This window comes from Anser anser (genome assembly GCF_964211835.1).
Source record: "Anser anser genome assembly, chromosome: 15".
NCBI classification, from domain to species: domain Eukaryota; kingdom Metazoa; phylum Chordata; class Aves; order Anseriformes; family Anatidae; genus Anser; species Anser anser.
The window spans coordinates 8,646,727-8,660,584 of record NC_139736.1 but is presented as its reverse complement, the minus strand read 5'-3'; the positions used below and the strand labels follow the sequence as shown (position 1 = coordinate 8,660,584).

Genomic DNA, 13,858 nt, shown 5'->3' with positions numbered 1-13,858 from the left:
TTATTTATAACAGAAGTTGGCCAGTACTGTTCTTACATATATATATAATTGCCAAGGGATATGAGGCCAGGTTCCTTTAAGAACCAGCACTGCACTGTGTTTCCTTTTTGCTCTGATTGTGGACAAGGCCTTACTGACAGGGCTGAAGTTATTCTTTACTTACTCAGGCACGATGGTATAATAATGATTTTTCTGTGCCTGCTCTCTTTGTCTAATAACAACGCAGGAGGATTCGCTAGCTCCTCAACCAGTCTACATTTTTTCAGCCTCTGTGGCTAGACTCACATGTGATATACGTAGGGATGTGAATTACAAGTCAGTAGAAGAGGTCATTCAGCTATATGACTCGTAAGCTCTTGAGAGGGAAAATTCTGTTTTACCAGTCACCATTGTGTGGTCGTTCATTCTGACGTGCCAGAAGGGGTGTCCCACCCCGTATCTCTTACATCAATTTCAGCCATTGTGTAAGTGCACCATGGGTTTGGATCAATGAGAGGTTTTGGTGTTAGTTTCCTACAACATCGTTTCCACGTGATCCCTGTATGTACCACAGCAGAGGAAGTGAGCTGGGGGAGAGAGGGATAATCCCTTTCAGAAGCCCACAGCTTGGTTAAACGGAGCAGAATTTGGGGTGGTATTCTCATAGCTGGTTACTGTTCACAGCTGAAGAAATGCCAGCCTCCATATGATTGGTAGGCGCTAACAGTCAGGGGCAAGTCTTAGACCTCCTCAGCTCAGACCACAAAAGGGTCAGTGGCCTAATTCGGAGTCTGGCGTTCGTGGGACTTCACTGGGAAAAGAGAGATTTACTTTTGAATTCTTGTAGGGTAAGGGAGTTTAGAATCAGTTTTCTGTGAAAGTTTTTAAAAATACTGAGAGCTGGTCGGTTAGATGCCAATTATCCAGAAAAATCAACAATTCTGGATTTCAAGAGGCAGAAAATCGCTGATGCGCAGTCTGGAATTGGGCAGCTTCATCGTAATGGGGGTTACTTTTGGTCTCAGTGTTGTCAAATGACCTAGGCATTTTTACTGAAGCACTGCATATTTGTAGGTCAGCGTTTGGAGCTGTTTCTCTTCTCTGCACCTACAGGCCTTGTCACTGCTTTATTGGTTAGACTTCTTGAGCCACATGCCCAATTCCTAGACATTTAAAGTCCAAGCTGAGACATGGAATTTTTCCTACTGCGGCTTCATTCAAATGTTGTTTCTTTCAGAATTTTGTATGCAAGCTAATTCTTCTTCTTAATTATGTGGAGTTATTGTATTCATGCACAGATACGAAATAGGGTATTCTGGAACTGAGTGCTTGACATTCTCACAGTATGCTTTGTTTTAGAAACTACAGTAAGGATGTCCGTACATAAAGAGTACTTATTAATATCACTGCTGTAGCAATTAGGGCTTGTTGTATATAATTAGAGTCTTGCAATTCTTCAGTAACTTTAGTCGTCAAACCTTTTGTGGCTACTGCTAATTTCAAAATCGTCCTGCTTTTTAATAAATGATACAATGAAACTTTTCTACCAAGCAGTTTAATTATAAAATAGTCCATGCTCAGTAAATGCCAAAGGAATTAGCAGCAGTCAAGTCATTAACCTAATGCACTGCAATTATTCTTTCACTTTTTATTGTGCATCGAGTCTATCTATCCAGTCACAAGTAGATCAGGCTTAAAAGGATGACATGAAAGTTCCAAACATTTCCCTTTGTGCTTGTAATCTTCTGTAGAAAAGTTTGCCTAAAGGTGAAGGGGGAAATCTGTCACTAATAACAATCGTTGTAACAACTGGAATTACAAAGTAGCGCCTTGTTTTCAGCTTTCCATATTTTGATGTCGTTTTTCCTTCATATAAAATAAATGTAATAGGCGCTTGGGGCTAATAGCAACATTTTAAACTAATGCTAGATTTTTTGTGTGTGAAATCCTGGCAATTCCAGATGGGCTACATTTTCATAATACCAGCAAACACAAAGTTGTAAATGGGTAAGGTCTCCATATTTTCAAGATTCCCTGTTGACAAGCCCTTGATTCCTTAAACTTCTTTCCAATTGTTTCCTAGTTACACTTGTATAGCTGTTGGATAGCACTAGTTAAGAGATCCAGTCAGGGTAATGCTGCAGTTTCTCAGTGTTAAGTTTGCTGTTAAGCAGTCTGAAGTCTATGTAAAACAACTATTTCTGCAATCACAACTGGGTGAGTAGGTATTCCTACTGGATGTTTCTAATGGACACAAGGTGCAGTAGTTATAGTATAAATCTTTCAAATAGAGGTCTTAATACATGGTGCTGTTGTACCACAATTTCTCCTCTATTGTGTGAAGTGGAAGAGTATTTAAACCCACTTGCAAACAGACAGTACTGGAAGTGAATGTTTTAACTCGTTGCTCTGGATTTCTGAAGTAATCTACATAATCACATAATAATAAATTTTATCACATAATACGAAATGAATCAGTGGCAACTGTCATCCTGTCGGACAAGGTAAGCTGTTAAAAAGCTGCCTCTATGTGCCTCCTCCTCTTGTCATCTGCAGCGCTCACCTGCCAATCACATGCACAGGCTGGTACCACCAGGTGATTTAATGTTGGCAGATGCAAGAGTCACGTCCTAGTACTGCATCCGCCATGCCCAGGGCCTGGACAACCTCAGCAACTGCTCCCGGCTTACGTACATCGGACAAAGCTCTTACACAGAGGGAGGTCTGACTCCGGTTCTGCTTTTCCTGTGCTAACAGATGGTGACAGCAGCAGCAGCCGCTGGATAGTTCTGTGGTTTGCATGTTTGCAAGTGGGAGGAAAGCAGTTTCCTGTTGGAGGTGTTTTCCTGCCCAAACAGCCATTCTTTGTGATATCCAGGGAAAATGTGAGCTGGATGGAAGCTCCTGCAGGCTAGCTTCAGCTGCGTGGTGATATTTAATGGAATATGTCCAGTGAAATCTGCTTTCATTTTGATCTTGGAAGATTTATAGTGTATGTATTAAAACCTCAGTTCACTAGAAAGTATCCAATGGAGAAACCTACTTGTCTAACACTGATGGCAGAACTAGTTGGTGTTCTGCATACACTCCAAAATGCATGACATTCTTCCAGTGCTCCTTCCCAGTATTCACTGTTGTTTGCATAAGAAGGACTGGCCTGCATTGATAACAGTGCTGGTGCCAGTACAAATAGGAGTAGATTTCTTTGAGGGGGTATTTAGATACTCTGAGAGGCAGCCCAGAACTAACAAAGACAGTAATGAATGACAACACCCTTATGGTTCTGCACGTCTATGCCAACAGCAGGGACCACAATCAAAGCTGTTCCTGGCTGTTCTATTTCAGCTGTGAAGGCTTAAGTGTGAATATGGTCTGCAGAAGCCTCACAGTAGAATTTTTTAAATAATAAAATCAGTTAAGTATCAGCTAGGAATATTTGCACACAATGAAATCTGTAAAAAGGAAAAAGAAAAGTTAAAGCTGTCATAGAAGAGTAATTTTTCAAAAGACATCATGTTCAAAACCTTCCTTTATGTATCATGGCCTCCTTGGTTGCCTTGCTATTTCAGCATTATATAATGCAAAGTGTTATGAGCTGGCACACTTTTCTGTGTCTGCACTTTGCTATATGCAGGACTTTTTGGTCAATGCTTCACTTCACTGCAAAATGGTCAGAACATGAAGAATTTTCTTCAGTGCAGTATATGTTTTAGTACAAATACCGAAAACAGAAGTGTCATGATTTTTTTTTTTTTGTGATAGCAATTTGTTATGAGAGCCGCATAGATTTTCCAAACATTTATTCATATTATATTGCAATTTTAATCCACAAAAGTCAGGTTTCATTTACCAACCCATGCAATTGCTCAAGGGATATTTTATGGCTGAAAATAATTCATTCTGAGGAGTGAAATAGTACATAACAATAGGAAAAAAAAATGCATCTGTATGTGTGTATATATATGTGGGGTGTTTGCATACAGAATTCATAGTTTTAGTAACTTACAGTTGGCAGATGAAATAAAACAGTAATTAGTACCAGTATACAGAAATAATGAAAAATAAAATCCAACATAAGTGCTTGTCTTCTAGCAGACCTAACTATATGTAAAGAAAATTTTGGTAGAGTGACCAACATTTTATTTAAGTCTTTGTGGGATTTCATAGCCTGTTTACTACGGTTTAATAAGAGTTTTAAAAAATGTAGATATCTTCAAAAAAAACACAAGATACAAGTAGATATTTTTTGAAATACAAAGTATGTTTTCAGAAGATAAGATGAAGCCATCTTCAAAATGCTGGGAGTAAGAAAAGTGGGGACAGGGGGAGCGGCTGTACCATTTGGCAGATGGATTCATTTAAAGAACTGTCTCTGAAGAAAGTGAATTTTTCTATAAACTGTACTTAGGTTGTGTTGGAGAGTAATGCAGTGATAAGATTTCCTTTGCCTTCTTTACCAATTATTTCAGAAGGAAAAACAAATTTCCTTTTAATCACCCCCATAGAGCTTTCCTGTCATCAGATTAATTGTTTTAGGACTATAGGACACACAGCTGTTCCACCACTTCAAAGTATGTTGTAAAATTGCTCCTTTTCATTTTTTTTCTTAAACCAGTGCTAATTCATATTGTTTATATCACATTAGGTTGCAATATTATGAAATGGTTTCTGTAATGATTTAACTGAGCCCTGCTAAGTTAATTTAAGAGTATCCGTACATAAAATAGCCGGGGGGCACAGACAGATGGCTATCTGGAAACAGCTGTACTACTTAAAGAAGTTACTGTCCAGGGGTTTTCATTATCAATCTCAGCTGTAATGCCTTAATTAATTTTGTTAGTGCTCCAGCTGCTCTTATTTCTGCTATTATTATTCTGCTGTTTATTAACATTGTTAAACCCTGTTTCACTGTAAAATCAACAAGTTTGGGTAAAGCTGCCTTCATCAGTGATTCAATCTAACCCAGCTGGCTTTGCACTGAAGTGGGTTCCGAGCGCTCATACAGTAATGAATAGCACAACACAACTACCTTTCAAGCTCATCTTTCTAGGCATTTGGTTGAACTGAGTTACTGTGAAATCTCCCCTTTAATTAAACCACTGAGCTCTTTGCATTAAACCAGACAAAGCGCTTGCTGTTACAAAAAACTCAGATGTCACAAATAGAGCAATGGGATTCATGATCAAAAGAAAAAGGAGAAAAGCTCTTTTTTTAACAAATATATCGATGTATTACAAAGTTAACTACATTAAGAATAACAATGAAGTCTCTCTTAAATTTGTATACGACTCTAACTCTGTTTAGTAGATGCTGTAAATAGTGTTGAATCTAACTGTAGGGGATGAATGGTGAGCTGCCAAATAGCTTTTAGAAAACGCTGACTCAAGGAGTAATGCGATTCTATTGACACTACTAGAAAGATCAGCATACCTTCTGTGAAAATATCAGCCAAAATGCAAGCTAACAGTCAGATTCTGCTGTGTTGTGGCTTTCAGCACAATGCTACATGTACCTTATTTCACGGGTATGTTTCGGGCAGATACTTATAATTTTATAAAAGTATGTTTGTATGTTCTTGACCAGTGTGATGCTTAAAAAGGATATCAAAAGGAAGTTATAAATGTAGATGTATCATAATAAAAAAGTCCAAAGGCTTTATATCGTAAAAAAAAAAAAAAGCCCAAAGGCATTCTTAATTTATTTTCTCATTTTCAGTGAGTGTATTCATCATCATTGAAACAAATAGTGAAATTACAGTTTTTGTTAGAATGTAACCCGAACAAAACATTTTTTGAGTGTTGTTTGTTTATTTTTTTTAAGTAGGGACCCGAAGTATGATTTTTCTTGGGTGGCTAGGGTGACCAACAACATGCCCATTGAAAAGGTAGTCCTGTGCTTCCTTGACCACAGTTTCTGCCATCCTTTCCTTTTCCCAGCTCTCACAATCATGGCTGTTTGTGGTGAGTCGGTTCAGCTGGCTGCCCTGCCACAGCACTGCTCCCAGCTCTGCGCTGCAGCCTCTGGGTTAGTGTTCTGCTGGATCAGCCCGCTCAGCTGACTGGCCCTGTAATGACACAGCCCTCAGCTCCAGTGTAAGGGAAATGGTGCAGCAGTAATAGAGGCAAGGAAAACTGCCCACGTGTGACGGCAGCTGGCTTTTGGATCAGCTAATCTGTCCTGTGCCTACTGTGTCATATGAAACCATACCCTACGTGGTATGTCTGCTTGGTTCGGTAGGCCACGATGTAATGTAACCTCATATAAACCACTGACTCTCCCCACACTAAAAAACACATTTAAAAGCATCTCCCTCTGTCTCTCTTTTCTTTTTTTTTTTCTTTTTTACTTTGTAACTCGTTATTCTTCTTTCCTTATATCTTCTATACTAGTTATTGATAGTTTTGAGGAGTATTCTGGGATATAATGTGTGAAAACTGCATAAAAATTACTGTAGAAAAGGAAGTGGGGAAATGAATAGCATCCTGCAGGACTGTGGAACTCTTAGTACATAGAGCTACTAAATTTCTTTTTGAGTGGAAAGAAAAAGGTATGTTTCTTTCAGCCTCTACCTGAGATCAGAAAGCTATAACATACTTAGCTGGCACTTTGTTTGCTCCACTCTTCCACTGCTGTAAAATTCCATTCCAAAAAAAGGTCTATATTTAAGGTGTGAAAGTACTTACTCTTAACAGTTTCTACTTCCAGACTGAAAGCGTAGAGGGAAGCATAACACTGAAGGCTCAGTTGAGTGGCTTACAGAGTCAGGCTTGTAGGGAGAAAGAGAAACCTCCTCTGTATAGCCCCACTGGTTTAGCACAACGGATGGGATAAATTTGTTCCAAAATGTTTTACAAAAGTTTATTAAAATATTCACTTCACCATAAAATACTGCTACTAAAAACAAACAAACAAAAAACCCTCCAAAGGATATGAGTGAACAGTAAATGAGCTTGTTTTCTTTTTTTTTTTTTCTGAAGATGATGGCCTTTCTGATTTCCTTATTCCAGTTTGCTGAAATTACTTTAATGTAAATGTATTCAAATAGCTGCTTCATTTACCTGCCTGTAGTCTGGGATCGTACATGGCAGGATGTGACAGTAGCAAACACCATAGGAAGGGCTGCTTTTGGTTTCATGAGGCTACTGATCTACCATTAGATTGTTTGTTTAGGAGAGCTTCTTTTCCCAACTTGCATTTATGTAGGGCTGCCCATATTAATTTTGTCAATACCTGCAGCCTAAAACACCCATTTCAAACTGGACATAATTTGCTGCATTTTCTTGCTTTCTAGCTGGTATCCCACATAGCTCCAGATGTGGTTTTGCTTTAGTGCTTTTAAAAAGAAATAGGTCTTTGGTTAATGGCCTGATCGATCAGGCCTGTGCCTCCATGCAGTGGATGAAACCCATGCCATTGTGATGCTGAGCAGTACCTTCTGCAGATGCAGTACTGATGAGACACTGCTGGAAATGAAAACATATGTGTCGTACAATGAAAGGAAGTTGAAAATACTTGGCTTTTGTTTTTGAAAATACCTAAATCTTACTGCATCGCTTAGGTGAAAGACAGACTGCTACAACAATTATTTCTCTCTGCTGGTGTGCTGTTGAAAAAATTAGTTCTTTACACACACAGTCTAGTACTTTCTGCTATTTTTTTTCCTAAGGGCTTTCCTTTCTTCTTCTTACCTGGGTAAAATTAGTAAATTTTTATGTTTAAAAAGCATTGTTCTTAGGAGGAATAGTAGAAAAAATAAACATTCTTGGTTTTATATTTTAAAAAAAATTTTTGCAACCCTATTAGCTACCAGTTCTTAGAGGTCAACCATAGTCTTGGCTTTGCAAGGTGCAGTGAATGTACACAGTGTGTGGAAAATCTACTTAAACCAAACTGAGAAACAAAATAATCTTCACAGCAGGTGGGGAGAGTTGATTTCCAGATACAGGAGGGAATATTCCTTTACGCACCATTTGATTTCCAAGCTGTATTTCTCCTTTAGCAGTAGAAGTTATTACTTACCTATACTGAGAGCTTGCAAACAAAGACTTTTCCCTTGGGAAGATGCAACCAGCAACGTGCTGAAGAACTCAAAATGTAGGTGTTCTGTCATTGGAAAATCCTTGAAAACATGAATGAGGCTGCCGATAAAAGGGAGAATAGGCTGCATATTTTAGGAGCACATCTTGTGCTGGAGCAGGAACAGATGCACGTTGTCAAGAAGCAAGGAAATGCAGTCACTCCTACAGCTGTAACGTGTCTCCACCTGAATTATGAAGTAGGATTTGAAAATTGAATAGGCTTACCAAGTCAAGTCAAACGGAGGAAGTCTAGTTTGCATACTTTTGAAGGATGGCTGTGTCATAATCGTATTGCACTACATAATGATGTCATATCACCACAGAATGAATTGAGGAAGGGAAAAATATTAAAATTGGTCCCAGAAAAAAAAAAATTTACATAATGAAACTTCTTGGAATTCATTTCATAAACAAACCTGTGAATATAGTCATGTGCTCTAATAGATGCTTACTAATGAGGCCATAAAAGAAGTTACAGTTGCTTGCATGTTTGCAGACTGAGTAGTTTCCCCCAAAAAATACCGAAAATGGGTTATATGAAAATGGAGCACCTTATGCTAGGGTTTAAAAATATATTTTAAATGTACTGTAGGTGGTAATGTTGGATTAGCTTAAGAGGCAGTCCGAGTAGCTAATGAATCTCTTAAAAACTGTACCTCTGTGGTTTATGAAAATTCAGCTCCATAAAATGTAAGGAATTCATCATTTTTATTTGACAGTCTCCTCCTTTCGTATTTTTTTTCCGCTTTGATCAAAGGTGGTTGAAATTTAGTCATGTTTTCAGGTGATATTAAAGTGATTTTTTTTAATTTCATCTGCCCTCCTTTAACTGTAGCTGTAATTCTTTAATTCATCTCATTATGGAGCTCTTGTAAGTGGGGACCTGCCTGTATTCCATGGTTTTACACTTCTAAGGTGCTATATTCAAAATGATTTTAAATGGATTCATATATGTTATTGCTTTTGAAATAAAAGTAAACATTTAAGCTTTCAGTGACACAAAAGACATTACAATTTCTTTTTAAAAAATGAAAGAAAATCCAGGAACAAAGTAGTGAGTATGTGGTGTTTTTCATCAAGCCTCATTCAAGATGCTTGGGATGTTTCTGAACGTTTAATCTTGGCACTAACAGCTGAGAATGTAGTGATAAAAGTCATAAGACTCATGATGTAGATTCTGCTTTATTGGTCCACACCCCAGACTCAGACATCTCTGAAAAGTTACAAAGATTACAGGAACATTTCATTTCTGAAACTACAGTGGGAATGTTTGGAAGAGAAAAAAATTGAAGATGGCAATTTAGATAAGCTACAAAATATGTGATCTTCTGAACTGAGCTTACACAGGCACAGCAGTTATCAGCCAGCACAAGTCTGAACTAATCCTCCAGTGCCATAATTGTGCTTTTACCCATCATTGCAGTTTTTAATAATAATTTGTAATGGAAAAAAGACAATTGCAATTTGGTGCTTGTTCTGTGATTATAGAAATATATTTTGTTGGATTGTTTTTCTGTTTTAAAGGAGAGCAGAAATTCTTCATGGGCTTTGCAGGGTTTTTCTTTTAGCCTTTTTCAAGATAGTAGTGAAAAAATGCTATATATTTACTGAAAATTCAGGGGGGTTGTATTCAGGTATGTGAATTTGTTTCTAACTGCGAGATGAATTAATAAAAGCCTGAAGAAAAGGAAGCTATCAAGTAAGAAGTAAAACCTCCAAATATTTCTGCAGCAAAGCTAGACTTGAGACTCTTTTGGTTGAGGAAAAAAAAAATAGGAGACAGGGGAAGAAGGACCATGAACCAAGTGGAACCTTAAAATATGACTTGCAGATCAGTGAAGAAGCAGATGACAGATTGCAGAACGTTCAAGCTGCTTGCCTCAAGCTTCTCTTTGGTATTACTTGTGTCTTTTTTAATGTAACTTTTTTTTTTTATTTTTTTTTTTAACCTGATCACTTGGTTTAGTCTGTGAGAGTTTACGTTTAGTGACTTTACAGAACTTACCATGTTTTCCACATAGGAAATGCCTCAGAAAGAAGAGGGATTCATGGGTGTAAGTGCAGCATTTGTGAAGCTGCCCAGCAAATCTGGCATTCTAGTTTTCTGCCCCAAATGGCTTCTACCTGTAATTCCCCAAATGCTTGTTGCTGGGGGCCTGGCACTCTGGAATTATTTCTGTCTGCTTCTTGTCAGCTTCTTTCCATTTTCATGACTCTTTTTCGATCTCAGGTATTTACTTGCAAAACCCGCATTGATCGATTCCCACTGAAGATGTGCTGGTTGCCTTCCTTCTGGGCTTTTCTCTGAGTCCTGCATCTTCTTGCTTAACCTGTTGTGTTTCTGGGGCTTTCTTTTAATGGATCTCAGGTCACTGAGTGTTTTGGAGGACAGTTGGGCAGTCATTAGCATACAGTCCCCAGTATATCTAGTTCTTTGTAGTTTGTTCTCTCCTAAACTCAGGTGTCCATCTCAGTCGTTCATGTAGTTTAATGGGTGTCAGTGCTTTCCTCTTTGTACACCTTGAACGGGAAAAATGCCATCCAGATATTTAACAAATTTAAAGATTTTGAATAATGAATTCTTAACTTTTCTGTCCAAATATTAGGAAAGCATTGTGTATTCACAGAACCACAGAATGGTTGGGTTGGAAGGGACCCTAAAGCCCATCCAGTTCTTCCTCCTGCCACCCACCAGACCGGGTTGCCCAAATCCCATCCAGCCTGGCCTTGAACACCCCCAGGGATGGGGCGCCCACAGCCTCTCTGGGCAGCCTGTGCCAGTGCTTCACCACCCTCTGAGGGAAGAATTTCCTCCTAACCTTGAATCTAAATCTCCCCTCTTTTAGTTTAAAAACCCTTCCCCTTGATCTATCACTGTCCGCCCGTGTAAAAAGTTGCTCTCTATCTTCTTTATAAGTTCCTTTTGAGTACTGAAAGGCTGCAGTAAGGTCATTCAGAGCCTTCTCTTCTCCAGGCTGAATATCCCCAGCTCTCCCAGCTTCTCCTTGTAGCATTACATACACAAATACTGCTAGACATCTTTTAACCCTTTTTCTCATCTCCATTGCTGGTTGTTGGTGTTTGGGGGTCTCCTGTATGTCAGCTTACACTTCCCTAATTTGATCCTAAGTGAATAAACAAATTCCCTGACATTCATTGTTCTCTGAAGGAATTAAATGCAGCCAGCATGACTGCATGTGCCTGGTATTTTGGAAAAATTTTGGGCAGACCAGTCACCAGAAAGCAAGCTTTCTGGGTGGTGGGCTGCTCTGGCATCACCTGTGCTCTGCTGCTTTCATTTCAGACTTGGTGCTGCCTCATATGTGCCTTTGCAGCAAATGTAATTACGGGAAGACGAAGTATTTTACAAACTCTGTTGTTGCTTTGGAGAATTAGGTTTGTCCTATCACTTTTCTGTGTCCTTTTTTCAAAAGCATCATCTGATGAGTGATCTGGTGATTCCATTAAGGTTCATGAGTAGCAGGCATGTCTGTGGGCATAGGTTTCAGTGTATTTTATTTTTTTAAATATTTCTTTTTTATAATATATCACTTTGCTATTACTAGTGACTGAAGGTTTCCTGAAGTGGAAGGTTTCACTAATAATTGCCTGCATGTTAACTTCCAGTAGTAAGAGGCTAAAATTATACACACTTTATAAAGAGCTGTCTCTTTAAAAGTCAGGTCTTATTTCAGAGAGATTGCTGGCAGCTCCAATTTCATGTTCAGGCTTCTTTGGCATTTCATTGGGAGGCTGGGGTGAAACTCCTTTCTATATATATATTTTACTCTAAGCCCTTGCTAATAAGTTATTCCAATAGATTTTCTTTTATGGATTTTCATCTTCTTACAGCCTGAGTCTGTGGTATTTTTCATTACTGTTTTCACTTGTTTAAATTACTAAATGTAATTCTCATAGTTCTTACGATTTAAACAAAATCAGGAGTGTGGGTGTATAAACCTTTCATAAGCTACTGTCACAAACCAGTTGTATTACACAGTAGTGTATAAAGTAGGTCAGAGTTTCTTCACTGTTAGGCTGAAACAGCCAAGTCTTAAACCAGAACATCAGTCCTGATTCTGTTTTTGTGCATTGAGATGAGGGAAAATTGCCTCTGTTTTCGAAAATGGATGGTAAAGATGTTTGAACTTAATGCATAGATAAAAAGGACAAAGACTTAAGCAGGCAATCCTCAAATGTCTAACAGGAGTTTCGCAGATTTTTGAAAATCCTATTCTGAGGAGTTGCCTCAAACAGTAAATACAAATACATTCAATGCCAGTGCTTCTTTTAGCTGTCATCTGTGCCTCAACATTGCAACACGTATACAATAAACTGTGTTAAATGAGCTGCATTTCCAAGGAACGTGGCAAACAAACAAACGGACGACTTTATTAAAGTAGGAACAGCAAGTCAAAAATATAACAGTTCTGCTTGGAGAGACCCTCACCTCACTTCCAAGGAAATTCAGCACAGTCTTCATTAGTGCTTCTTACTGTAGTGATGGGTTGAAGTGTTGTGTGATTTAGAACGTGTGTGACTAAAGTGGGGTTTAATCAGATTAACGCTGCATTTTAAAATAAGAATCGTTAAAATCAGTAATGTGACAGCTGTATACCACCACCAACTTCAACTGTACTGACAGTAGAAACCTTATGACCTGTGCAGATAGAAACCATAACACTGGAAATAAGTGAGATGCCCAATACTATTTGTCAATTTCAAAAGCGAGCATCACGAGTAAATCTTCAAGAAACAATGAAACTGTTATGAATGCATTAGATCCTGTGGGAGAGATTATTTGCCTTATGTAGTTGCACATCTTATGTAGTTGCACATTTATACTGTTGTGTCACATCCTGAATAGTAATTGTAGAAATTCACCTGAAAAGTTCTCTACTTTTTCTTGCTTGGGCTTTTCTTTTTTTTCCTTTCCCTTTTTTTTTTTTTTTTTTTAATTACTGTCATAGCACCTAAGGGTCTCAGGTACTCTGTCTTAGGTCTTGAAACAGGAGTTGATATTTCAAGACAATATGAAATCCTGTGATAGTGCCTCCCATTCTCGTGTTTTACTTCTGTTTAAGTCTTACCTTACACCTCCTATGAATGCATAATGAATGATTAGGCATTCTCTGTAGATCTTTTTCATGCATTCTGTTAGGCAAACAACTTAGGAGATAAGGTGTGTGAACTTTTGGGAGCTGAATCCAGCTTCCAGTGAGAATGGTTTTATTGGCACTGCCCTGCGACTGGCAGCAGCAATCTCCCCTGCATAAGTGGCATCCTCAGGCAGTTTGTTCTGCCCAGCTATGTCCGTATGCCTTTCCCCAGCCTGCAGGAAATCTAAAGAAAGAGAGGCTGTCCCCATTGCAGTAGAACCACGCCACTGCAGTGGCAGTAATCTGCTAGCAGAACTGCACAGTGACTAAGGCGGTAGAGAGATATAACAGGAACTGTGCTGCTCAACTTTAATATGTTTTTAAGGCAATTGAAAATAGAGATGGGTCTTCCTCTTGCTCCTGCTGAACGAATGGCAGGACTCCCAAGACTTAAGTGGTTAAAATTCAGCATATGAGTAGCACAGTGGTAAGCTAATTGTTCATATCGGCATTTACAATATTCACTGCCTCTAGATACGTGTTGTCTGAAAAAATGTGTTGGATTATCAGCTAATGTAAATTGTTCTAAGCTCCATGGGAGCTATGCTGACCTGCCAACTAAAGATCTTCCGTAGGCCTTTAAAAATATCAGAGCAAGTTAGTTCAGTTGAGGTGTCACAACCTGAAAAATACATTTTTCCA

General features: G+C 38.5%; 1 protein-coding gene across 5 annotated transcripts in view; it reads left to right on the top strand.

The window, feature by feature from the left end:
• IQCK (IQ motif containing K) overlaps nucleotides 1-13,858 on the top strand; it is a 66,667-nt gene that overhangs the window by 40,408 nt on the left and 12,401 nt on the right. For 2 of the 5 annotated variants that reach the window (XM_083800496.1, XM_083800498.1), the window contains one exon: nucleotides 1,054-2,528. The exons of 1 other annotated variant lie outside the window; for it this stretch is intronic. In XM_083800496.1, coding sequence (XP_083656622.1) covers nucleotides 1,054-1,154 — 101 coding nt within the window. In that variant the 3' untranslated portion in view covers nucleotides 1,155-2,528. Of the gene's footprint in view, nucleotides 1-1,053; nucleotides 2,530-13,858 lie in introns of those variants that run through there. 2 more of the 5 variants (XM_083800499.1, XM_083800495.1) reach the window with 2 other exon arrangements.